The sequence below is a fragment of the Amia ocellicauda genome, chromosome 14, assembly GCF_036373705.1.
Source record: "Amia ocellicauda isolate fAmiCal2 chromosome 14, fAmiCal2.hap1, whole genome shotgun sequence".
Taxonomy (NCBI): domain Eukaryota; kingdom Metazoa; phylum Chordata; class Actinopteri; order Amiiformes; family Amiidae; genus Amia; species Amia ocellicauda.
The window spans coordinates 28974043-29001846 of NC_089863.1; the positions used below are offsets into that span (position 1 = coordinate 28974043).

At 37.5% G+C, this 27804-nt stretch overlaps 1 protein-coding gene across 2 annotated transcripts; it reads left to right on the top strand.

Annotated features, from left to right (window-relative positions):
• The first annotated feature begins 1668 nt into the window (after nt 1-1668).
• On the top strand, nt 1669-25525 carry LOC136767632 (uncharacterized). 2 transcript variants are annotated; one of them, XM_066721572.1, is made up of 8 exons: nt 1669-1733; nt 18301-18446; nt 18946-19080; nt 22372-22396; nt 23411-23431; nt 23643-23663; nt 23929-24014; nt 25276-25525. In XM_066721572.1, exons 1-8 carry the CDS (start codon nt 1676-1678, stop codon nt 25300-25302), a joined length of 519 nt encoding a protein of 172 aa, XP_066577669.1. In that variant the 5' UTR covers nt 1669-1675; the 3' UTR covers nt 25303-25525. The 2 variants fall into 2 exon arrangements, with proteins under 2 accessions (XP_066577669.1, XP_066577668.1); XM_066721571.1 differs by having other exon boundaries at nt 23929-25525.
• The last annotated feature ends 2279 nt before the right edge of the window (nt 25526-27804 follow it).

A 27804-nucleotide genomic window follows, 5' to 3' on the forward strand; every position in this document is an offset into this window, starting at 1 on the left:
AGATTACTGTGACAATCTTTTACAACCGGCTACAGTGTAGCACTGAAAATGCAAAAGGCATAAACCTACTGATGGGATATTCATTGTAGTGTTTTGTGTTGAGCACATTAGTGTGTTGTTGGTTGGTAGACAGATCTATTCATATGACGTGTGTGTGTAATTTTGATGCAAAAAAACATTTTGGAAAGAGATAAAACAGTTTTGAATGCAGTGTTTGCTTTTGCTAGAGATTTGTAGAGTTTTGCATTTTGTGTTTGTGATTTTGTGTTTTGTGTTTAGAGTTTTGGGAAAATGAGCCAAAGATTCAGCAAACGTGTAAACAATTGGTAAAAACTGTAATACAAATATAGGCCTAATGGAGACTACATTGTTTTTTTAAACCAGCATGTGAAAACTATTTTGTAAATTAAATTGTATGATGATAGATATCAATCTATCCCTCATCCAGATTTATTTAAAATCAGATGTTTTCAAATGCTTAATTTACTGTTACTATTCTGCTAAAATAAAACTTAAAAAACATCTGTTCATATTCTGCAAGAATCATTAGCTATACTTATTTGTTTGATTCATGAGTGGTAAATTGATTACACAAACATACTATTTTACTGTCAATGCTTTCTTATCTTTCCACAGAAGCATTATTAAAGATCCTTTCGGGAGGAGCAAAAAAATAAGTCCATCCTCCTGTTGATGAGGACACAATACAAACTTTTTGAAAAGACCAAGAGCACTAAATGTGTATATAGATTTTATAGTAACTTACAATTATGTTATTCTCCTATTTGTATTATCCCAGGTCATCTTAGTGTTATTACATTTGTTATTACAGTTTGTTTCAGCTAATTATTTACAATTATTTTATTGTCCTGTTTTTGTCTGCTATGTTAACTTTTTTTTTTTTTTTTTTCTTTTGACGTTTGATTATTTAATGGGAGTTTCGGGAATATAATTGTAATGAACATGAGAGTTAAAAGAGTTATGAAAAAAAATGGGATTTTCTGCCTAGGGCCCCTTCAGATCGTCCAGGTCTCCCTACATCACAAATCCCTGGATATCTTAAATACGATATTTTGCCTAATTAAGACCCATAATTGGCACAATTAAGCAGTTTAAAATCTGGATAGAAGACCCTGTGGCTCTCCAGGAGAAGGGTTGGCCACCCGTACTGCATTTTTAAAATCTTTTGTCAAAGACCATGTCGAACGGGATAGCCGGATTAAAAAGTGTTCCCTTCGTTGATGTCAATACAGATTCCGGATGCTACGTCTTCCAAGTCGACACACACTACCCGAATACAGGCTACTTAAACTCTCATCTGTGTTGCAATTATTGTGTCAGACACCAGGTGACAGACAAAGACGGTTCACCGTGTAACACCTGTATGTATGTAATATAATTGAACTATGTAGGTGGGTATTTTTGCTATGCACCTGCTACACAGCCACCTGCGCCCCCCCATTTATTTATCCATAAAAATATAATTGTGCGTGTAATGCTTAGGAAAATGCCAAATTCACATAAAATATCAGAAAACGCTCTTAATTACATATCCTTACAAATGAATGCCACCGACATATAAAGACAGTTGTCATTTAAAGCACGTGTAATCGGATATGACATGCATAAAGTATATGACGTCACGACTTTATAAAGTTTCAGTTTCATTCTATATATGTATTTTTTATTAATGGAGATCATGTATCCAACCATCCATACGATAGTGCTGACAGGTACGATAACTTTCTGTATTTTCCCGTTTGTTCCCTTTTAGAAAACAATTATCATTGTGATCCATGCCGTTTATTAACGTAGCCTACTTAAAATGAAAATAAATCACCGGCATGACTTGCAAAAAATTCATGTTGAAAGCAGGCCGATGGAGATTGTATCACTTTCAGTTGTGACGATTATGAACCTAGCTGGTGTGTTAATGTGTTTGTTTGTTTATAAGTGTGTTTGTGCATAATTGAGACCAGTTGCGTTTGAATCTTTTAATAACCGTATCCGTATATATTTCGTTGAGGCTACGAGAGGACTGCGAAGCGAAGCATAGGCCTATGTATTAGACACATAAATATCACTGTATTTATTATTTGTAGATTGAAATTGCATTGATATTGATATTTTTTAATAAAAGTTCTTAGAAGCCAGAGTATCGCCCGCAGGAGGGAGTGGGTGTGTGTGTGTGGGGGGGGGCTCTGCATACAATTTTGATACTATTATTTGATGTTTTTGTTTTATATTGTATTAATTATTTTCTATACCTGAATTGTAAGAATATACACATGATTGTAATGGTAATTTATGATTCATTTTAATTGTAATTCATTCTGTTTTAGTCTCTATTTTGATTTTTTATATTTTTCCTGTTGTCTTTTTGGTGTCATTCGATCATTATGACGCAAACAGTCGCGTAGATTAATAGTTCAGTGTTAACCTACCATAGCGATATTCAACTGTATCTTTAGCATTAATAATTTAGAATGAATACCATGCTTGCTTGATTTCTGTCTAATTGGGTTCGTGGGAGTTACATTTACATTTTACATTTTCTTTTATTTTTTTCAATAGCTTTCAGTATGCCTATATTGGGTATAAGTATTAGATCATGCTGATAAGTATAAGTATAGTTAGAATATAGTGGCGAACTGCATTTTTTTATTTATAGTATTTTTTTTTTCCTTTATGCTTTGAATGTTTCCTGTCTTATGAAGTGCCGTTCAAGAAATAATTATTGGTTTGCAGAAATATACATTGGTTCATATATATATATATATATATATGTATATATATATATATATATATATATATATATATATATTTATGAACCAATATACATATTTATGAACCAATGTGTATATATTTATGAACCAATACATATTTCTGAACCGATGTATATATATTCAAAACTATGTTAATAGATACAATCCAATCAATTTAACTTAATCAATATGTTTCCGAACCAATATGGACACATATTTATGCAAATCAATGTACATATTCATAGAATTATGTGTTTTTTTCTCTCATAAAAATATATCAGTTTAGAAATCGGTTCTGATTTTCAGACAGGCACTGCGACAGACACCATACTACGATTTAACTGTTCTCATAATATTACTGTATGCCTTTTGAACATGTACCAAAAAAAAAAAAAAAAAAATTACTATTTGACCCTTTAAAGTGTCCACTAATGCAGCGTATAGCGAGTCTGCTTTGATGCGGGTCCTCGCTGCTCTCGGGGGCGCTTTTCGTTCAGGACACGGGCAGCCGTAACAGCCTCGGGTTTAGAGACACACACGCATAGGGGAGTCCTATATGAACAGTATTTATTCTGTTAAGGAAGTATATATTTTAAAATTATTATTATCATTTTAGAAAAACGTTAATCTCCTCCACACTCAAAAGGTAGTTTGAGTAATTGTTTAAAATCTTTAAAAAAGAGAAGCCTCTAGTATCTCAAGACATGCGGATACGGATACGGATGTGTGGCTTATTATTATTATTTTGTATGTGTATTCTAAAATATCTGAAGCTCATAATCAATCTGTGCGGTGTTCAGGCCTCTACACCAAACACCGGCTCTCCCAACGCGGGGGGCTTAACACTGCACTACTTTTACTGAGGGGTTATGTCGCTTTGTAACTTGCTCATTATATACCCAATGAGCCCCGTTACATATAGAAGAGAATAAATCCACAAGTTAGATCATAGTTTCATAGTTTTATTAATGCATATTATTTAAACTTTTTTTTTGTCAACCCTGGTCCCGAAATACAAAGAAATGAGTCCAGTTTGGTCGTTTAAAGCACACTTGAAACTAGGGATCCCCTCAGTCTTCAATTTTGTTCTTCCATATTAGCTAAATTACATAATTGAACAATCAATTTGATTAAAATATATAATTATATGTAACTATATGAACTGAAACTTTTTACCCTGGAACAGTTTGGACTTGATTCAAGTCTTCAAAATCATGAAAGGCATCGACCACCTCAAGCCAGAGGAGCATTCAAAAATAGATTGGATAGGATCCTTGGATCACTTAGTTACTGGACACCAGACGAGCACGATGGTGCGAATGGGCTCCTCTCGATTGTAAACTTTCTTATCTTCTAAATGTCCAACCGTTTTATAAATTCGTTTAAGCTCATTTATGTTCTTTGAAGTAATTGAGGGCTCAGTTTGAACATGAAGCAAAATATACTGTATTTTTCCTACACAATGTGAACCACTGCCTTGATTATCCCTGATACATAATAGTATTATTTATTAATGTTACTTTATAAACAATCCTAACGACCAGACTTAACTGGTTGGAATAACCAGTAAAGGTGTGGTGAATGAGTTCTCTTGGTGTTCGTATTAATTTCCCATTGTGTTCGTTACAATGTTTCACTCTCGTTAACGGCTGCTTACTTGAGGAAGTAGACTTCAAAAGAAAATAAACAATGTATAATTTTTTTACAGCTGTTGACTCCGTCTCATGAAGGAACATGCAAAAAAACAATTCCTACATGCACAAGTATTTTGTCGCCTGGATAAGGACGTCTGTCAAGAAATAAATACTAAGTGTATTTAAATGAGAATATGGACATAAAACATTAAAATGATTGATATAAATAATATCAAATCTCTTTTTTGTTTTAAACAGGTACATTGCACAGCTGTCAAAACAAATCAAACAAGTGTTTATCTGTGGCGTAATCGCTCAGTGGCCACTCAATCTCACTAGTTGTTAGAAGACACTTATAATGCTGTACAATGCGTGTGGTTTTTAAGCGCATGAAAGACTGTAGACAGGTGAGGTAGACATTGAGACTTGAGGTTTACAAGCCGCTACAGGGAAAACTCCAGTCTAGCTAGATTCAAACGGGAAACATTGAAGACAAAAGAAAGGTTTTCTGTTTCATTTGCAAGCGATGCCTTTCTTACAAGGGCAGTGTGAGTAGTTGCAGTATCGTTTGTGAGCACAACACCCGTTTGCTGTATTTGCTGTTTGCTGTATGTATGCCTGGTATTTATCAAGGTATTACTGTGTGGCACAACCACTCAAAGATTATTTAAAGACATTGGTTAAATAAGTGCCCGATTAATAATCAACTAATACCCCTTGATTAACGATCAAATATTTTAATCGACTGACAGCACATCAAAAGTGCTCCTCTTAGAAGGCTGGAAGATTACTGGGTGTAATTGGAGAGTTTGTCTCTTCCTGTCTTCTTCGAGAGTCTTGATGATACAGTCCCACAGTCTGATTATCTTCGTTGTAATAAATACATAACAGACTTTATTGTGACTGGTGTGCAATAAGCAAGACAAACAGTAATATACTAAAATCACACAATAGTACCTGTAATGGATTTTCCTAAATAAAGCCACTAAACAGAAAGTATTTATCACACTTCATTGTAATTATAAAGTGTTGCAAAAACGTTCTGTAACACAGGCACTTTAGGTTACATTACATTTTATTTTTGTAAAGTCATATCTTGCTTTATTGTAGGCTATTACTATAGAATGTATTTGTGATATATGTCATTTAAGAAGAGGCATACAATTAGTGCCACAAATTCTGGGCTGTTTCACAGTGATTCACGGAAAGTTCGTTTTAAAATACCCATAAATAACCAAAACAATCAAATCAACCGATAATTAAATTAGTAATGAACTTGATATATTAAACTAAGTAATGTGCTCCCCCATTGATCTGTTAACCCGTTATACCATAGAAGAGGTTCCCTCTCTCTCAGTCTCTGCAATGATAGATGTCTAAACTATCAAAACATGTATTTAACCTCATCCATTTAGATTTTAGTATGTTTAATTTGTTTTATTTAAGATATTCCAATACATTTAAGCGTCTACGAATATGAATATAAAAGACTGCAACGTCATATGTCTATACGGAGCGCTCAAACTGCCAGCGCCAGGCTGTTATGCGGTTCCATCACAAAAACCGGGCCGTTAAACCTCCCGGCCCCTGAACGAAAAGTGCCCTGAGAGCAGCAAAACATCAAAGCAGACTCGCTACACATTACATTAGTGGACACTTTAAAGGGTCAAATAGTCAATGTTTTTTTGTTTTTTTTAGTACATGTTCAAAAGGCATACAGTAATATTATGAGAAGAGTTAAATCGTAGTATGGTGTCTGTCGCAGTGTCGCAGAAATATGTATTGTTTCAGAAATATACATCGGTTCGGATATATATTCATCATTGGTTCAGAAATATAAATATTGGTTCAGGAATATATAGATCGGTTCAGAAATATATACTTTGGTTCAGAAATATATACTGGTTCATATATGTTGGTACAGATATATATAGATCGGTTCAGAAATATATATATTAGTTCAGAAATATATAGATCGGTTCAGGAATATATATGGGTTCATAAATAAATAGATTGCTTCAGAAATATATATTGGTTCAGATATGTTGGTTCAGAAATATATAAATTGCTTCAGATATATATACATTGGTTCAGATATATATATATATATATATATATATATATATATATATATATATATATATACACACAAATTGGTTCAGATATATATAAATCGGTTAATATATATATATTGGTAGGAATAGATTGGTTCAGAAATATATTATGTGGAATCCATTTTACCCATATATATATCTGAACCAATATATATTTCTGCAAACCAATAATTATTTCCTGAACGGCACCCCATACTTTCTTTGATAATTCATAGAAACATTGTACAAAATTACTTATATTTATTTAAATTTAATTGTCAAATTTAAATAGCCCAAACTGTAAAACAAATTGTAAATGTGACTGTCAAATTACCTGCAAGAGTTTGCCATTCAAATAAGAAATAAAATAAAAATGAAATGCATTCTAATATAATGACGTACAGTTAGGTCCATAAATATTTGGACAAGGACAAAATTTTCCATCATTTTGGCTCTGTACGCCACCACAATGGATTTGAAAGGAAACAATCAAGATGTGCTTGAAGTGTAGACTTTCATCTTTATTTTTGGTGTAGTTACATCCAAATTGGGTTAATGGTGTAGGAATTACACCCATTTATAGATGTGATCCCCCCAATTTTAGGGGCTCTAAAGTAATTGAACAAACTAACATAATCATGTTGGACCATAAGTTATGGTTCAGGGTTAATGCGACTTCTGCAGGTTGTGACACAGCTCACACTCAGCTACATTTAAATGTATAATACAAGATCCATCACAATGGTCATAATAATAAGAATTATTATTATATTACATGTGTTCCCCAACTGCTTGCTTATTATTATTATTATTATTATTATTATTATTATTATTATTATTATTATTATTGTATTGACCTATGATCCCTGAGACGATGCTGTTTATCTTTCAAGCATTGCCCAAGGGGGAGGGGTTTCTGCGCACTCTATCAAAGCTGCCATTGGCCCATGCGCATGTCACTCAAAACAGGTCCCTTCCCATTTCCTGTTCCATAAAATATGATGTGTGCGCAGGTTCGCCCTCTTTTGCCATTTCACTAGACCCGAGAATGTGAGCTCTCTGTGTCTTGTCTGTGCACTAGACATTATTATTATCACTGTTTTGTGGTTGGTTGGCTTCACGGCTGTGTTGTTTGCCACTGTTTTACGTGTGTGTGTCTATTTGTTTGTATTAGTTATTATTGATAGCTATTCCGATTCTGTTCCATCTAAGCACTGGGGCTCCGGAAGCACTTTCGGTTCAGTTTCGTTCAAATAGAGCACTTTTAAAAGTGCTATGGGCAATCCCTGGCAGCCATTGTGGTGGTGCACTACCAGGTCTGGCTGTCCCAGGCATGACGAGTTCCAAACGTTCAAATGTACTGTTATCCCCTTCGTCCCACACTTTTTCCAAGTGCATGGATGTCATGTTAGCATTGCCAGGGAGTCTGCATCCTAAATTATGACTGTCTGGTTTGTTCTCACTCAAAGGAGCAGGTTCAGAGCCACATGAACGTGATTCTAGGACATTTCTCAAAACTGGGCCTCCGGGTCAATCGAGAGAAAATACTGTTTTATTGTTTGGAGTATTTTACATATAACCAATAAAAACAACTAAAATTTTTAATACTTATGATTAAAAACTTTTTTTAAATAAAATTCTTAAAATCACTTAAAATTTTTAAAATCTTTGTGATTTAACGAAAAACAAAATACTTAACTCAATCGAGAGAAAAGCCGCTAACTCAACAGGCACAGTTCCTCGGACTGCGCCTCGATTCCTTTGCCATGTTTGCCATTCTGGCGCCAGAGAGAGTTGTACGGTGGCTCTGAAGTGCAACTGCTTAAAAAAATAAAGCAGCGGCTGTGAGATTTTAAGTGCTGAAAAAATAAAGCAGTGGCTGCGAGATTTGGAAGTGCTGAAAAAATAAAGCAGCTGCTGCATCATTTTCAGAAGCAATTACGGAAAGGGAGGGTACATTGTAAAATATATTTGACTTATGCCATTGGACAGAAAGCAAGTCACGTCTGCCAAGCCTGCTTCTCCGGAAGAGTCGACAGAATTTGAGAAAGGGGCGCCAATTGCGCAGTGCATGAAGGGACGTATTCATATAAATATTTTTGTGATCTGCTCTCTATTCACTTTGTGGTGATATATTAATAGAGTTATAGGGCTGTCCTAAAATGTATTAGAAATGAATGAAAGCTTAGGTAGGAGACAGAATAGAGTTTTAAAGTAGCTAGATTTACTAAATTAACAACTGTACTTAATTATTACAAGGCAGTGTGACAGTGCTTTATTGAAAACATAAATCACATATTTGTATTATTATTCTTAAGCACTAACAGTAAACATCCGTTAACAATTCCATCAGAGGGAACAGATTACTGATTTAATAGACAAGAGCATGAGCTAATTTGGAAAATGCAAAATTAGAGAGACGACTTTAACAAATAAGAATAACTCAAAAAAATCTAAGAAACAATAATAAATAACAAATTAATATAAACTAGTATTTTTATTTTATTATGGACTTTTGCATTGTCTCTCTAACTTATCTTAATTCTACACGTGTTTTATACTAAATGTACTTTTCTGCTTAGCTTTAACTTTAAAACCATGTCCTGTCTGTAGTGTTCTGTGTATCTTTTGTTGTATTGGCTACTTTAAATAAACCATTTACAAATTTGCCTGCACAATATACATTATAAAGTATATATATAAATTAACCCATTAACACAATAAAGTTGTAAGAAAAGTATCTTTAATTTATATAAACATCAACATATTTTATTATTATTATTATTATTATTATTATTATTAATGAGTGTTATTCTATCTTTTGGAATTCCTCTCAAATGAGTGCTCACTTATGCGTGACCACACATTGTAATTTACATTGGATCAGGACTACTTTACTTTTTTAAATGTAAAATCTTTCAAATACAGTTAACAGAAAATAAAGCTTCTACAGTAAATTAATAACTGTAACTAACAGAAAAAACACCAACCGAGTACATACTACACTCTAAAAATTGAAAGTTCTTCAGCAGTTCTATTTAGAACCTTTGGGTTCGTTTAAGAACCGCGAGGTTCGTGGTAAACACAAGGGATCATTTAAGAACCCTTTTTCATCATGATCGCGATTGATTAAACATACATTTAAGGTTCTTTAAGGATCCTTGTTTCCAAGGAACCTTGGTAAAAGGTTCTAATAAGAACCTTAAGAATTCCTCCACAGTATCAAACCCTGGGAATCCAAAAGGGTTATTATTAGAACCTTCACTTCTTACAGTTTACATACAGTGAGGGAAAAAGTATTTGATCCCCTGCTGATTTTGTACGTTTGCCCACTGACAAAGAAATGATCAGTCTATAATTTTAATGGTAGGTGTATTTTAACAGTGAGAGACAGAATAACAACAAAACAATCCAGAAAAACGCATTTAAAAAAAGTTCTAAATTGATTTGCATGTTAATTAGGGAAATACGTATTTGACCCCTTCGACTTAGTACTTGGTGGCAATACCCTTGTTGGCAATCACAGAGGTCAGATGTTTCTTGTAGTTGGCCACCAGGTTTGCACACATCTCAGGAGGGATTTTGTCCCACTCCTCTTTGCAGATCCTCTCCAAGTCATTAAGGTTTCAAGGCTGATGTTTGGCAACTCAAACCTTCAGCTCCCTCCACAGATTTTCTATGGGATTGGCTAGGCCACTCCAGGACCTCAATGTGCTTCTTCTTGAGCCACTCCTTTGTTGCCTTGGCTGTGTGTTTTGGGTCATTGTCATGCTGGAATACCCATCCACGACCCATTTTCAATGCCCTGGCTGAGGGAAGGAGGTTCTCACCCAAGATTTGATGGTACATGGCCCCGTCCATCGTCCCTTTGATGCGGTGCAGTTGTCCTGTCCCCTTAGCAGAAAAACACCCCCAAAGCATAATGTTTCCACCTCCATGTTTGACGGTGGGGATGGTGTTCTTGGGGTCATTCCTCCTCCTCCAAACACGGCGAGTTGAGTTGATGCCAAAGAGCTCGATCTGACCACAACACTTTCACCCAGTTCTCCTCTGAATCATTCAGATGTTCATTAGCAAACTTCAGACGGGCCTGTACATGTACTTTCTTGAGCAGGGGGACCTTGCGGGCCCTGCAGGATTTCAGTCCTTCACGGCGTAGTGTGTTACCAATTATTTTCTTGGTGACTATGGTCCCAGCTGCCTCGAGATCATTAACAAGATCCTCCCGTGTAGTTCTGGGCTGATTCCTCACCGTTCTCATGATCATTGAAACTCCACGAGGTGAGATCTTGCATGGAGTCCCAGATCGAGGGAGACTGACAGTTATTTTGTGTTTCTTCCATTTGCGAATAATGTTGTCACCTTCTTACCAAGCTGCTTGGCGATGGTCTTGTAGCCCATTCCAGCCTTGTGTAGGTCTACAATCTTAAGAGAGTGCTCCTAATCTCAGCTAGTTACCTGTATAAAAGACACCTGGGAGCCAGAAATCTTGCCGATTGATAGGGGATCAAATACTTATTTCCCTCATTAACATGCAAATCAATTTATAACTTTTTTTAAATGTGTTTTTCTGGATTTTTTTGTTGTTATTCTGTCTCTCACTGCTTCTGAAAATGATGCAGCAGCTGCTTTATTTTTTCAGCACTTCCAAATCACGCAGCCACTGCTTTATTTTTTCAGCACTTAAAATCTCACAGCCGCAGCTTTATTTTTTCAGCACTTCCAAATCTCACAGCCGCTGCTTTATTTTTTCAGCAGTTGCACTTCACCTACCATTAAAATTATAGACTGATCATTTCTTTGTCAGTGGGCAAACGTACAAAATCAGCAGGGGATCAAATACTTTTTTCCCTCACTGTATAGGCTGAGTACTGTATTTGTATAATACAAAATATACATATTTAGGTAAATTAGTGTTACCATAAGTTTTCATTCATTTCTGATACATTTTAGGACAGCCCTATAACTCTATTAATATATCACCACAAAGTGAATAGAGAGCGGAAGATCACAAAAATATCAATATGAATACTTTGTGCACTGCGCAGGTGGTGCCCCTTTCTCAAATTCTGTTGATTCTTTAGGAGAAGCAGGCTTGACCAACATTACTTGCTTGCTGTCCAATGGCATAAGTCAAATATATTTTACAATGTACCCTTTTTCAGCAGCGGAAAACCCCATTGCTTTGCATTGGGTTCCTGTAGCTTGCCAAGTTTAGCTCACCACCGCAGGCGCTACATTATTACTGTCATGAAACAGCAGAGGGTCACTACAGTAATGCCCCCACCCTTACGAAAATAAAATATATTTAAAATATATTATTCTGAAATATATGTAATATATTTTAAGATATATTTTATAAATATACTTATTTTATAATATATGTTCAAAATATACTTTTATATATCAATTATTGCCACTTTAGTATATTTCATTTTATACTGAAATATATGGTAAAATATACTATATTAAATAAGAAAAAATATATTTAAACTTATATTGTTATATATTTTGAAATATATTGTCTAATATGTCTTAAATATAATATTAAGTATATTATAGTATATTCAGAAATATGTTAACGTATATTTTTATATATATTTAATATACTATAATATATTTACACATATATGTATTTTATACTACTAAATATATAAAAATATATGTGTAAATATATGTCCACTTATACAATATACATTAAATATACTGCTAAATATTTAACAATATATTTCATAGTGTATGTATAGTATACTGTGAATATATTTAATTAAACTGCAAAAATATATCATGTTATATTCTAAATATACTGGTAAAATATATTTGGATAAACTTACAATAGTTGCCATAATTATACAATGTATAATTTCAATGGGAATGTAACTTGAAACACTGCGATGCTTAAGCTTCAATACATTCATAGATTTCACTTCGATGAACTAAAGAAAATGCAATGTACAAACCATGTTTTCTTTAATTCATGTTTGACTTTAATGATCTAAAACAAACATCACTGCAGAATACTGCCTCATTTTAAAGTTAAACCAAGAATCAATCAGTGCAAAGAAACAACTCTGAAAAGTGTGTAATAAAAGTCTTCTACACACTTTACAGAGATTTGTATGCAGATCATTTATTGTTCTTTTAACGGTTCTATACAAAAAGTCCACAACTGTAATACCTATATTTATTGAATGGACTTGTATTACAGATACAAATATTCATTCAAAAGGGTTTCATTTTAAATTTGAGGAAACACTATTTGCCAGTTACATTTAGGGCTGCAACAAATTAGACGGATTAGTTGACTAATCATCTATTTTTTTCACTGATTAATCAGTAGGATTTGAATGATTATTCAGCTTTTGCAATTTGTTAAAACATTGAGTTATACTTATTCTAACTAATAAATAAAACAAGGAAATCACTCCAGCTTTTGAAAATAATCTTTTTATTGTACTTTGAGCCAACTGAACTGGCCAATCTCTTTTTGTCAAATTTTGTCCAACTCAAATCACAAATGCTCTCTAAGCATTGTTTCAATCATTTTTTTGCTTTAAATGTAAATAAAAAAATACAAATAAACAAAAATAAGTCAGTTGCATTTCAGACAAAAAAAAAGTAAGAATGTAAACAAATCTGTATTAAATTAGGCAGCAGCATTAAGAGCTTCATTTGTAAGACAACAGGGTTCTGTTCAATGAAAAACAGTATTTTGTTCAAATAAGCAAATTAAAATGAAGAAAGGTCAGTATATTAACATGCTCACTATTATATATATATATATACACTCAGCTAAAGGATTATTAGGAACACCATACTAATACTGTGTTTGACCCCCTTTCGCCTTCAGAACTGCCTTAATTCTACGTGGCATTGATTCAACAAGGTGCTGAAAGCATTCTTTAGAAATGTTGGCCCATATTGATAGGATAGCATCTTGCAGTTGATGGAGATTTGTGGGATGCACATCCAGGGCACGAAGCTCCCGTTCCACCACATCCCAAAGATGCTCTATTGGGTTGAGATCTGGTGACTGTGGGGGCCAGTTTAGTACAGTGAACTCATTGTCATGTTCAAGAAACCAATTTGAAATGATTCGACCTTTGTGACATGGTGCATTATCCTGCTGGAAGTAGCCATCAGAGGATGGGTACATGGTGGTCATAAAGGGATGGACATGGTCAGAAACAATGCTCAGGTAGGCCGTGGCATTTAAACAATGCCCAATTGGCACTAAGGGGCCTAAAGTGTGCCAAGAAAACATCCCCCACACCATTACACCACCACCACCAGCCTGCACAGTGGTAACAAGGTATGATGGATCCATGTTCTCATTCTGTTTACGCCAGATTCTGACTCTACCATCTGAATGTCTCAACAGAAATCGAGACTCATCAGACCAGGCAACATTTTTCCATTTCAACTGTCCAATTTTGGTGAGCTTGTGCAAATTGTAGCCTCTTTTTCCTATTTGTAGTGGAGATGAGTGGTACCTGGTGGGGTCTTCTGCTGTTGTAGCCCATCCGCCTCAAAGTTGTACGTGTTGTGGCTTCACAAATGCTTTGCTGCATACCTCGGTTGTAACGAGTGGTTATTTCAGTCAAAGTTGCTCTTCTATCAGCTTGAATCAGTCGGCCCATTCTCCTCTGACCTCTAGCATCAACAAGGCATTTTCGCCCACAGGACTGCCGCATACTGGATGTTTTTCCCTTTTCACACCATTCTTTGTAAACCCTAGAAATGGTTGTGCGTGAAAATCCCAGTAACTGAGCAGATTGTGAAATACTCAGACCGGCCCGTCTGGCACCAACAACCATGCCACGCTCAAAATTGCTTAAATCACCTTTCTTTCCCATTCAGACATTCAGTTTGGAGTTCAGGAGATTGTCTTGACCAGGACCACACCCCTAAATGCATTGAAGCAACTGCCATGTGATTGGTTGGTTAGATAATTGCATTAATGAGAAATTGAACAGGTGTTCCTAATAATCCTTTAGGTGAGTGTATATATATATATATATATATATAATGTCATGTGACAAGCTTGCTCTTTTTTGTGAGCAAATGTTTCCTGCATCACAGAAGATCCGTTCTGCTGGAGTGGATGTGGCGCGAATGCAAAGAAAACATACGCAAGCTTTGATAGGTTAGGGAAACGCCGGCCATTTTCCTTCTACCAACCTGTCTGTCTGTGTTTCTGATGCACATTTCTCACCTGCATCCGGCACGGGTGGAAGAACCGGGAAGAACGCAAAGCGTCCAAATGACCAAAAATACTGCCGTAAAGAGTGGGATTTGCAACATAACGATATCAAGGACAGAGCATAATATGAAATGATAGACGTTTTTCTATCGTCATATCGCACAGCCCTAAATACCGTGTAATGCGTTTTTATCAACTGGTGTCGCTAACTGGCCATCTTGCTTAGTTCCAGCTGGACCACACGCCCCTCTCACCGTTTCCATCTCCTCTGGTGCCGGGATGTCCCTGCAAGCACGTTGTGCTCCCATGGAAAGCAAGTTCTGCCCTGCACGCGTTACAGATGACAGCATTTTTAGTTTGAACTTCAGTGCAACTTTCTCACACGCGACTTGTTCTGCTCCGTTTGCACGCTGACTTTTTAGCGCTGTTGTCTTCTATTTGATTGCATACGGGAGGGCTGCATTACAGTCTAGCGCTACAGTGCCGCACTGGTCAAATCACGTTATTGCAGGCACTTCAAATAGGTCCTATGAGATCAAACGACTTGTCGACAACAAAAATATTTGTCGACAATTTTATATTGTCGACGTTGTCGATAATGTCGACTAATCGTTTCAGCCCTACTTTATTTTGACAAAGCACGACAGATTCAGGAAAAACATGTGCAGGATCTCTGAGACTTGGTAGTTGCTCAAGCATTTTTGAAACATAGACTTAGTTTCCGTAACAATCTCAACATGAGAAATACAATAACAATATATTTATCTTAAATTGCACTTAAAAGGAAAGAATTTATCTAAATTATGGAGACAAATCTCTACATGGCTAGGATAGGCAATCTTAAGTATACTTAAGATACGTCCGTGTTTTGTGGCCGGTTAACTTCCTGGTGCTGGACTGTCCTTAAGCGTCCGTCCCCACTGAGGACATGATTCACTTTCAGCAGCGGAGGTGTGTGTTTGACTTGAGACACAGGGAAGAGATCAGATACATTGTGTCGGAAGATATAATCTCAAGTACCGTGTGTGATCACGAAGAAATTGCAGTTTTATTTGCAGCATGGAGTGAAATCCACGTACAGAGACAATGACTGCTTACAGTTAATATCCGAGTGCATTAAAAACGTGGATTTCACAGGACCGGTGCAGCGCCGTGATTAGTTAAAATAAACTGAAGGATAATAATCGTATCGGTAGCAGCCGATTTTATTAATATTGTATGAACAGCTGGTGTTGTATGAATGGTGTGCAGGACAATCCGCAGAGACAGTCAGTGTGAAGGCGAACACGATTTAGTTAACGTGTCCATTTACAAGTTAAAGTAATGAATAAATAAATACAGCAGATCTGTGTTTCCTCTAAAACATAAGGACTGGTTTAATAAATGCGTCCATAAACGCCATGATTGAGACTCGCACACTTTAGTTCAATTATAACCTGCTATATTGTAGCTGGATGGTTCATCGTGAAACGTGTGTAACTTGCCCTGGTTAAGGACGTCTGATAAGTAAATTATAAATAATACGGCAAAAAGTATTGTTTGCAGTTACAAATCTGTAGTAAATAATACATTAAGGGAGTCACGCTATGCCGTTTAAAATACATATATACTAGCACAAATGATGATGATAATAATAATACATGTTTGCTATTTATTTTATTGTTGCACATGGAAACGTATTCTTATTTGAACATGCTTGTCTGAATATAATGTTGTCTACACGTTTAGCTCTTCCTAATATCTCTGAACAGAAACGCAATATTTCTCTGTTTTTAAAACGAAACAAACCAAACCCACAGTCGCTGCTCCTCCCATCAGAGGGACGGATTCACAACATCCTGGTTTTGCAGTAAAAGCTCTGGGACGCGTCTGAGGACGGACTATGAGAGACTATGGTATGCACCATACCAAAAGTTGTAAATAGAGTAATGTGAAATCACTGAATATATATTTATTCTCCATGTATGTTGTGACATTCTTACTGGAATTCATAAAATGAATGTAACATAGACAAACAATACCTAATAATAATAATAATAATAATAATAATAATAATAATAATAATAATAAAAATGTATTAAAGTTGATAGTCTAAGCTAAACCTGGTTTAATTAAGTAATGCAATATTGCCAGACTGTGTGGAAGAACAATCAGTCTTCAATCAGGTTGGAACATTCGTTGCAATGCCTTTATTACACGTGACGTGGAGAACACCAGTGAATCAAGAAGATCCCAAAGCTGCTCTGATTCCATGTTAAAAGTGAGAGCTTTTTATACACAGAAAACAAAGATCTAATTACAATTAATAAGTCATTACTATGTTATCTAAAAGCTTGTTAAGCAGAATATATTATTAGAGGACAGAGTCCTTGGGTTAATACAAGGATTAAGGAGCAGACACTGAAATCATACTGTTTGTCATCTTCTCCAAGATGCTCATCGAAAATAACAAACAGGGGTCAAACTACCTTCTGCCTGGCTGTTGATTTGACCTTATCTTTCTTAAGTATACATGAAGTAAACCATTTGTGAAGGGAATTTCTAACTTTACTTCCACAACTGTTTTAGTTGAACACTCAACTTACACAATGATTAGCCAATGACATGCCAGATACAGCTCAGGCATTTTAGATACTACCCTTCTCATTATTATGAGAGATTTGGAAATGTTGACATGTTGAAATTAAAATGAATGAATACATACATACATACATACATACATACATACATAATGGGTGGCACAGTGTCATGGTGGTTAGTGCTGCTGCCTCACAGCTCCAGCGGTCCCGGGTTTGAGTTCCGGCTCATGGTGCCTGTCTGTGTGGAGTTTGCATGTTCTCCTTGTGTCTGTGTGGGTTTCCTCTGGGCACTCTGGTTTCCTCCCACCATCCAAAGACATGCAGGTTAGGTGGATTGGCTTCTCTAAATTGCCCTGTAGATATGTATGTGTGTGTGTGTGTGTGTGTGTGTGTGTGTTGCCCAGTGATGGCCTTGCATCCCCTCCTGGGTGTTTTCCTGCCTTGTGCCCTATGCATGCTGGGATTGGCTCTGGCTTCCCCATGACCCTCACCCAGATACGTGGTTTTGAAAATGGATGGATAAATAAATAATATATATATATATCTCTGGAGAAAATTAAGAGACCACTTAACACTGATTTCTGAACTTCCAGAGATGTATGTACATACAGTCTATAATTAATCACTAAAGGCAAATAATAATAATTGCCAAAGTTATTACTACAGGTAATGCAAAATTATGATTAAAGTAATGACCAAACACCTTTTTTATACTGTATCTCTCTTGACATGTAGCACATTATATAATCTTTTTTTTTAAATAGATGGCAGTTGTGTGCTCAGTTTTGAGTGTTATTACATTATTGGTATCATTATTATGTTATCCAAAAAAAGATAAGAATAATGTAACAAATGCCAATAACTTAATAAGTTATTATGTTATCTGTAAAAAAGTTATTACGTTATCAGTAGGGAAATTTGACATTTATTACCTTATCAATATTATAACTTTATCAACTGCAAATTATTATGTTATTGTAGAGTTATTATGTTATCTGTTTTTTATTACTTTATGTGTCTCTGCAGTTCTGTTGGGGCAGTTGTGGGCCAATGCTGTGCCTTTGACCTGTGAGATCCACCAGACCACAAACGGCAAAGTGACATTCAAGCTGCCCCCAGCCCTGGTGACATTGGCCTCCCACGACTCCTGTGATGCACAGTGGTCCCAGAACGTGAGTGACCCCTGACATGTAACCATTGTATGAAAATTTGGGAACATTTAAAGTCAGACTGGATAGGATCCTTGGATCACTCAGTTATTAATGGACACCAAAACGAGCATGATGGGTTGAATGGCCTCCTCTCCTTTGTAAACTTTATGTTCTTATGTATGACAGCCCTTAAGTACTAAATATAATTATTATTGATGCATTTTATTATTATGATGCTAAATGATTGCCATAATGATGATTGATGATATGTAATGTGTGGCCTCCCCCTCTCCTTTTTGTCCTGCCCCTCCCTCTTCCCCTCCTTTCTCTCTTTTCTCCTCCCACCCTCTCCAACTCTCCCCCCTTTCTCTCCCTTGCCCTTCCTACTCTCCCCTTCCCCCACTCCCTCTCCCACTCCCCGTCTTTCCCACTTTCACTCTCCCCCCTCCCTCCTCTTCTCTATCGTTCTCTCCCCCTCTCTCTTGCACTCTCTCTCCCTCTCGATCTTTCCCCACTCCAGATGACTTCTATAGCCGAGTTCTATGATGGTGTCCCATATATTTTGTCATGGGTCCATAATTTAACTGTGGACTCCCTGACCATCCCTGCCTGCGAAGGTCATGTACATTATCATTTGGACTGTCCCCAGACTGCGGTGAGCCCCCCCCCTCACACCCTCCTACTCTCCCCTTCCCCCTCTCTGGGTAATAGTCACAGAAGTCCACACAGACAGACAGACTAAAGTGAGGCAGACAGAAATCTGGTCCCCAAGTAACCACAGTAATGCTTCGGTTTCACCGACTTAAGTGTCTGTGCCATGCTGTGCCGGACGCGTCCCTGAGCTTTTTGTAAAACCAGGTCGTTGTTGGAAGTCCATCCCCTACAGTGTTGCCAGGTCTTCTCCTTAATTTACCCACAAGCTGGTCCTAAAAATCCCCTAAACCACTTAATTTTCCCCCCAAAACTCAGAAACTGAGGTCCAGGTAGGTGGGTGGGGTTGGGAGCAGGTGAAGTGAGGTCCGGTGGGGGAGGGGGTTGCTGACCAAGTTACCTCTTAATGAGAGCACTGTGGGGAAATTACAATGAGGAAAACAATCCCCCGTTTTTACTTTTGCCCCCTATTTCAGATCCTTTTCCCCCCACGTTTCCCCCCCATGCAATATTTCCCCCCATTTTGACCCCAAGGCTTCAATTTCCCCCTAGTCTGGCAACCCTGGAGCACAGCGATTGTGGGTTTGGTTTGTGATCCATTTTTAAAACAAAGAGAAAACAGCACTACGAGCCATAGAGCCTGATTTAAATTCTTTATGCTTTACACGTGATTGGAGACAGCGTATTAAATACACGTGTCTGTTCAGAGATATTAAGAGCTAAACGAGTATAGACTTATATTCAGACAAGCATTACATTACCATAAGAAATTTTTCCATGTGCAACAGTACAAATAAATATTTGCTATTTATTATTATTATTGTAATCATCATCAAGATATGTGCTAGTAGATATGTATTTTAAATGGCACAACTTGACTTAATGGCACAACCTTAACTATTACTCTTATTATTTTTATTTTTACATAGCAGACGTCCTTAACCAGGGCAAGTTACAGACACGTTTCACGATTAATCATACAGTACTGTCAGCACCTACAATATAGCAGATTATAATTTAACTAAAGTGTGAACGTTTCTGTCATGGCATTTAAGAACTCATGGAAGCATTTATTAAACCAGCCCTTAATGTTTTAGAGGGAAACCCAGATCTGCTGTATTTATTTATTCATTCATTTAACTTGTAAATGTTAACTAAATCGTGTTCGCCTTCATACTAATTGTCTCTGCAGATTGTCCTGCACATTCACAAAACACAACTTGAAACACTGTTCAGTTGTTCATACAATATTAATAAAATCGGCTGCTACCGATCCGATTATTATACTTCAGTTTATTTTTAACTAGTCCCGGCACTGCACCGGTCCTGTGAAATTCAAGTTTTTAATACACTGGGATATTAACTGTAAGCAGTCATTGTTTCTGTACGTGGATTTCACTCCATGCTGCTAATAAAACTGTAACTTCTTTGTGATCGCACACGGCACTTGAGATTATATCTTCCGACACAATGTAACTGATCTCTTCCCTGTGTCTCAAGTCCAGCGCACATCTCGCTTCTGAAAGCAAAGTATTTCGTCAGTGGGGTGACGGCCACGTCTGGCAGCAGATAGTTAACATCCACAAAACCTGGACGCGTCCGCCAGTGGAAACGGGGCATAACTGTCACTGATTCTGCCTGTCTGTCTATCTCTGTCTCTCTCTCCCTCTATTTGAATCACATTTTTTTGGTGGTGTGTAACTCTTTCTCTGTCTCTTTCACCGTCTTTGTCAGTGTCTGTGTCAGTGACTCTATCGGTATCTCTGCCAGTTTCCCTGGGTGTCTCTCAGTTTCTCTGTCTCCGTGTTTCCCTTGGTCTGGGTGCCTCTGATTGCTCTCTCTCTCTCAATTGAAATTCAAATTGACATGACCGGAGTGCTCTGGTGTTGGCAAAGATTTAATAAAGGGGGTTACATAACATGGACAGTACAACACATGGTAATGTAATACAATGAAATCATAATATAAACAAGGATGAGAAGAGACAAACCAACACGGAATTAAACAATAAAACATTGACTCCTTTTCAGTTCCTACACACTATCCCTGCAGGCTGTGGCAGGCCCACACATATTTGGCTGCTACAGGTGCAGCCCACTCTTCCTCTCCCAGTAGGGAGGAGTTGCAATTCTGGAAATAGGGTTTCAAATGTAGGGATGTATTTGCCCTGTATCTCTCTGTATTTTGAGCAGTCGGGTATCTCACGGTGGCGGCACAGCCGGTATTGTCCAGTAACCTAGGATTTTTAATACTGATTCTGTATTTTGTTAAAATGTGTCTTTGTTTTGAATTTTGAATTCCTATTTTTTCAGGTAGCCCGCTAATTCTGCTAAAGTTTCTGTTTATGGCCTGATAGCATTGAAGTTTATTCTGTAACTCTATTTTGTTTTTCCAAATTTCTGTGTATTTGTTCTTTAGATTAAATTCAATTTTTTGTATAGTTTTTTATGTGCCCCACACTTAACTGCCATACAACAGGATTGGTTGAATTATTGAATTAAACATTTTGAGACAAATTTGTATTGGTAACCTAGTTTTGCCAAATCGAGTCTTTATGGTATAGAAACAGCTGTGCCTTTCCTTTTAATGCATTATAGCCAGGCTGAAGCTCCCTGATGTACAGATGGTCAGACCCAGTTAGTTGTATTTGGTTCAGTGCTCTAATACAAACAAACTTGTACCTGTTTCCCTGAGATCTGGCTTTCTTCTGGAATACCATAACTCTGGTCTTGTCCAGATTGAATGTCAATGCCCATGTCTGACAGTCCTGCTCCAGTAGGGCCAGCTGCTGCTAAAGCCCCTGTTCTGTTGGCGATAGCAGCACCAGGCCATCTGCGTAGATCAGCAGGAACTTTATATTTTTATCATGAAGAGTGAGGCCAGGCACTGCAGACTGCTCCGACAACTCGTTGATGTAGATGTTGAACAGCGTTAGGCTCAGACTGCAGCCCTGTCCCCTGTGTGAAAAATTCTGTCTTCTTGTTGCCAATTTTCACTCCACATTTGTTTCCCAAATACATTGACTGTACAATATTGCAGACTTTACCCCCTACACCACTTTGGATAAGTTTATAGAATAATCCTTCATGCCAAATTGAATCGAATGCCTTTTTAAAGTGCACAAAGCAGGTAAATATTTTCCCTTTGTTAGTTGGGGTATTTTTGTTGATTAGCATGTGTACGGTGTAAATGTGGTCAGTAGTGTAGTATTTTGGTAGGAACCTCTCTCTTTGTGTCTCTGTCTCTCTGACAGTGTTAGATTCCTCTGATCACTCTCTGTCTCTGTTCTCCCCAGACAGTACAGGACATGGAGTGTGCTTGTAAGTATACCTCTGTCCTACTTCATTATTCATTTTAGTTAATAAGCCTGGTGCCTAGTCCTTTAACTCCCAGTCAGTTCTGCACTGATAGCCTTGCAGGGAAATGCCATTGTTTCTACCCCTTAGAAAATGGAAACCTGAGAGAGGATTTTCACTTCCTCCGGGGTGGGGCAGGAGAAACCCTGCACCCTGAGCCCAACTGAATGCGTCAGTGCTGATCCACAGTTTTACAAAAATGTACTCTGGCCTGGGTGACTCAGGGCTGGAATTCCCCTGCTGACTTTGTACACTGCAGTCATGTTAAGGGCAGACACAAGGGTGTGGGGAGGGGCTTTGTACCCCTGAGCGGCTCAGTTTACTGCCAGTGGATACAACAGCTCCCAGCGTGCAAAATGTCGTAGATTTATTTCTGTATCACCACATTACCCATCATGTGGGGTGGGGAGAGTTCAAATTGCCTCATCCTCATGGCCAGGCATGGAAGAGCAGGTTGAGGCCTAACAAACTCCATTACTTCATCATTGCCATCTTCTGGAGTTGTTGTCACACACAGCTGATGCCTCTCACTCCCAAGACCCAGGACCCACTGTTTCGTTAGTTTGTCTATTTATTTAGTTTCAATCTGCTCTGTGGCTACCTTTTGTGAAGGGCGCTATTTTAAATTAAATTTACATTTACATTTTAAAGCCATACCCCCTGTGTAATCTGTTCAGATTAACCCCTGTCTGGGCAAACTTTATCTCGAAGCTCAATATGAGAAGTGCACACTTTTTTTACCCTGATAATGTTGAGAATATAGTACATGTCTGTGGCCTTTCACTCTCTTTTTTGTAGTGTAGTAAAATACAGTATAACATAATACAGTCCAGTACAGCATAGTGTATAAAAGTAAATCTCTCTCTCTCTCTCTCTCTCTCTGTAGTGTAGTAAAATACAGTATAACATAATCCAGTACACCACAGCATAGTATATAGAAGTATGTAGATATAAATCTCTCTCTCTCTCTCTCTCCAGGCACTGCAGCATCTCTCATTGGTGAGTTGTCTCTTTCGTCTGTTTTCACTGTTGTACTGTATGGCACACACATCACATTGTGTGCATCTGAGTGTGTTTGTGTGTCTATGTAGTATATAGTGTACTATAGTATATACAGTAGTCCAGTGTAATGTAGTAAAATACAATTTAACATAATAAAGTGTGGTAAAGCATAGTATATAAAAGTAAATCTCTCTCTATCTCTCCATAGGCACATCACCATCTCTCAACAGTGAGTAGTCCCTTCCTGGTCTGTTGTGTTTATGGTACATAAATCACATTGTGACTCTATCTGACTGAGTATCTGCGTGTGTCTGTGTGTCTATGTAGTATATATTGTAGTACATTGTAGTAAAACACAGTGCAGTATATCATAGTATAGCACAGTATAGTATTTTAAACTGTATTATACTACAGTAGGATAGTGATAGTATTTGTGTCATGTTGTCAGTGCTGTACTTTTCCTGTTCCATTCCTTCATCTCTCCCTCTCGGCAGAAGACTACACCCTTTGGATTGTGTGTGGGGTTGTCGGGGTCCTTGTCCTCATCTTGCTCATCATTGCCTGTCGTTGTTGTTATCAGGTACAGGGCCGTCCGCTTCAGCTGCCAATTGACTCCCGCCCCCCTTTCATTCAAGCATCCCTCTATTCTTGTGTTACGGTTACCCAGCAGCCCTTTGCAATGGTCTGGTGTGTGCTTGGTCTGTTCAACTCACATTACGTCTTGCCACCCTCAGTGCAGTGCTGTGCAGCATGCAGAATGCATAAGTGGCATGGAAATAGAATAGGAATGATCTCGGGCCTTGACCAAATCAAACTTGCACACTTACTCCAGTAGAGTCCATTTCTGTGTTTTTGTTTGTTTGTTTGTTTACTACTTATAAAATAAACCTACAATTGGGAGTCATTTTTGTAACACGCAATCTGTTACGCTTTACATCACAGAACTTACTTGAACTCGTAATTTAAAGCTTCTGAATCTTTATTTTACATAACGAAAACACTGCAAATGTACCATTTATCTCTTGGCCAGTAAAACTATACCTTACGATACAAACATTTACAAACGCTGTTTACATCATGTCACAATGTTTTACAACATTGTGTCTCAGATACGTTAGCTAGATGTAAATGTGACTTTTCTTCATAAAAACACATTTAATAGATCATTTTTAATCCATTAAATTGTAATGACACTGCATACAGTAATTTCTGTTTGTAACTTACAATTTATCTTCTGGCCAGAACAACGGCCTATCATAAGTTACAAGAACAGCAACCATCTAAAATGCGTTAAAAATGGTAGTGTTTAAAAATAAATGCGACAGACAGAAAATATAGTGAACCTTCACTTTATGTAACTGGGGTCTGCATCATACAGTGCCTTACACTATTGGCTGATCTTTATATGGGACACGAGTTAGAGGGACAGATATGAGCATGCTTTCACCACCTGCAGTTAGTTTTCAAATCACTTTTTATTTCAAATGGCGCCCTTCACAGTAGGTAGTCACAGAGAAGATTGAAACTAAATAAATGACAAACCAACTAAACAGGCAGGCCTGGTTCTTGGGAGTGAGAGGTGTAAGTAGTGTGTGACAACTACTCCGGAAGATGGCAGTGATGAAGTAATGGAGTTTGTTATGCTTCAACCCGCTCTTCTGAGTGCAGGACAGTCTGGCCATGAGGACGAGGCCAGCTTTTGTCTTCACTGGTGGCAAACTGAGCCTCTTAGGGGTACATAGCCCTTCCCCCTGGCCTGTGTTTGTCCCTAAGAGGAAGTACAAAACTCAGAGTGTGACCGTACTGGAATTGACGCATTGTTGTTGTTTTTTCAACTGCAGCAGGAGTGGCAGCAAGTTTCAAGATGAGAGGGCTACCTGGCATGAAGGTAGTAGACCATGCTCTCCAATCAACCAGGACCACAGGGCATGACTGACAGCTGCCTTTACCTCCCACCAGCACAGTGCAGCTCTCAGACAGCTATGCAGCTTTTTTATTCAATACTTTAACTATTAACATATAGCTATTAACATATTTTAGCTTTTTAAATATGGTGTTCTTAATAATAGTTATTTTGCTACTAATATATGTGTGTATATGTATGCATGTATATATATATATATATATATATATATATATATATATATATATAGTTAATTTTAATGGCTTAATTTTTGGTTATTGCTTGAGGAAGTGGGGGATTTTCCATGGGACTTTTGTCACTCTCTCTCTTTCTTTAACTTCGTACTGAAGGTTTTGTTTACTTTTTTCTGCTCTTGTTGACATCTATCTGTTTTGTGGTTTTGTGTTACACTGTTTTAAGTTGGCAGTTGAACTGTTAGGAAGAAAAAATCTAATAATATATTTATTAAGTGAAGAAGAACAATTCTAAACATCTGTAGAAAAAACAAAAGGCAATGAAAAACATAACATTAACTTAGAAATGGAAAATATTTTGCATTACAATAAGAAGAGAGAGCAACCTTTGGAAAATAATATTTTATATTCTAAAAACTATATAGAACTATATATATATATATATATATATATATATATATATACAGAGAGAGAGATGTTATGCATTTTATAACTCTGGCTGCCTTGTGACAGTTAACATGTGTAATGTGACTGTCCCAATACATCTGACCTCAGAAGGAAGAGATTTCAAAATGAATAGTTTAAGAAATTAGATGAGTAAATACAGTACATGAGAAATAGCTGTATGTGTCTGATTGTTTGTGTGTGTGTTTGTGTGTGCAAGTGTGTGCGTGCCTGTTATTCACTTCAGACACATTGTTTATGCTTTCAATACTATGAATACAAGGTTGTCCAGTACAACTGTGTGTGTGTCTGTGAGCAAGAGAGAGGACGAGAGAGTCTGAAAGTGTGAGACACTTCAGAGCAGGAGAGAGAGAGAGAGACAAGAGGGAGTGCCAGACATTTTTGCCTGAGGGAGAGAGACGGAGAGGAGAGACTGGGTGATATTTAAATGTTTTGAATCAGTCCATCAGTCCAGCTCTCTCCTGTTCAAGAGACTTCATCTGTGTGTTGTGCAGTTTAGTATTGTTGATAATAATAATAATAATAATAATAATAATAATAATAATAATAATAATAAAGTATACAAATATTTCATATTAGCTTGCAATAAATACATTCCAGCTATATATTGTCAAGCTTATTAAAGAATAATGTATGCTGAGATGTGACAAAAGTAAATTGACACGCAAAATAGACTTGCTCATTGCTGGGCTGTGCATGCTATCAGCAATAGCAGAAATTACAATAACACCCCGACTGAAATGGCACCTCTGGCACTCTCAAGAGCCCTAGTCTGTGGGATTGATGCCCAGTTCTGCACAGAGCATGTGTGAAGGGAGCAGGAGCACTAAAATGCAGCATGGTAGGGATGTGCTGAGGAGATCCCATGCATGCTCTGCGGCATTTTTGGTGCCCATTGGTGTCTGTGTACTCATGTCACCCCTGCATTCAGTAGTCTTAACTATCTATCTATCTATCTATCTATCTATCTATCCATATATATATATATGCAAAATTGAATTAATCATAATTAAATATTCTAGTTATACAGTATATAGTCATATATATAGTTATATACATTTATAAAGCAATGTCATCCAGTTTTTAAATATAACCCTTAAGAACCCAGTGTGTCATATATATCACCAAAATATTTGAACAGAATCAAATTTAAATCTGTTATCCCAATTTACCAGTCTGATTGGCACATGCTGAGGTTCCTAGGATCAAACACTCTATCTGCCACCCTCCCCTCCCTCTTTCCCACTCCCCTTCCCTGCCCCCAGCCCCTGTTTGGTTCTGTAACAGCGGAGGGAGCTATGTGGTTTCATGACCTGTGGAAGTGTGCATGTAAACTCTGAGCTGTGCCAGTGTGTGCACTATGAGTTGCCCAGTGCAGTGGATGAGAGCAGGCCGGTTGGCAGGCCCTCTATCTGCTCTGGGACTGGAGTTCTATCGGGGCAGACCAGCCAGTTTTCCCTCCCTCTCTGTCTCCCACTCTCCCTTGCTCTGTCTATCTCCAACTCTCCTTCTCTCTCGCTCTATCTGTCTCCCACTCTCCCTCACTCTATCCATCTCTCACTCTTCATCTCCTACTCTCCCTCGTACACTCAGTCTCCCAGTCTCCCTCTCCCTTGCTCTCTGTCTCTCACTCTACTTCTCCCTCTACCTCGCTCTGTCTCCCTCTCTCTGTCTCTCCCTCTCCCTCACTCTATCCATCTCCCACTCTCCCCCGTTCTCTCTGTCTCCCTCTCCCTTGCTCTCTGTCTCCCACTTTACCTCTCTGTCTCCCTCGCTCTCTGTCTCTCTCTCTCCCTAACTTGATCTCC

Coding starts and splice junctions, on each gene's coding strand:
- LOC136767632 (XM_066721571.1), top strand. CDS start 1,676: ATGTATTTTTTATTAATGGAGATCATGTATCCAACCATCCATACGATA. Junction 19,081..22,371: donor TGGACTGTCCCCAGACTGCG/GTGAGCCCCCCC, acceptor TGTTCTCCCCAG/ACAGTACAGGACATGGAGTG. Junction 22,397..23,410: donor ACAGGACATGGAGTGTGCTT/GTAAGTATACCT, acceptor CTCTCTCTCCAG/GCACTGCAGCATCTCTCATT.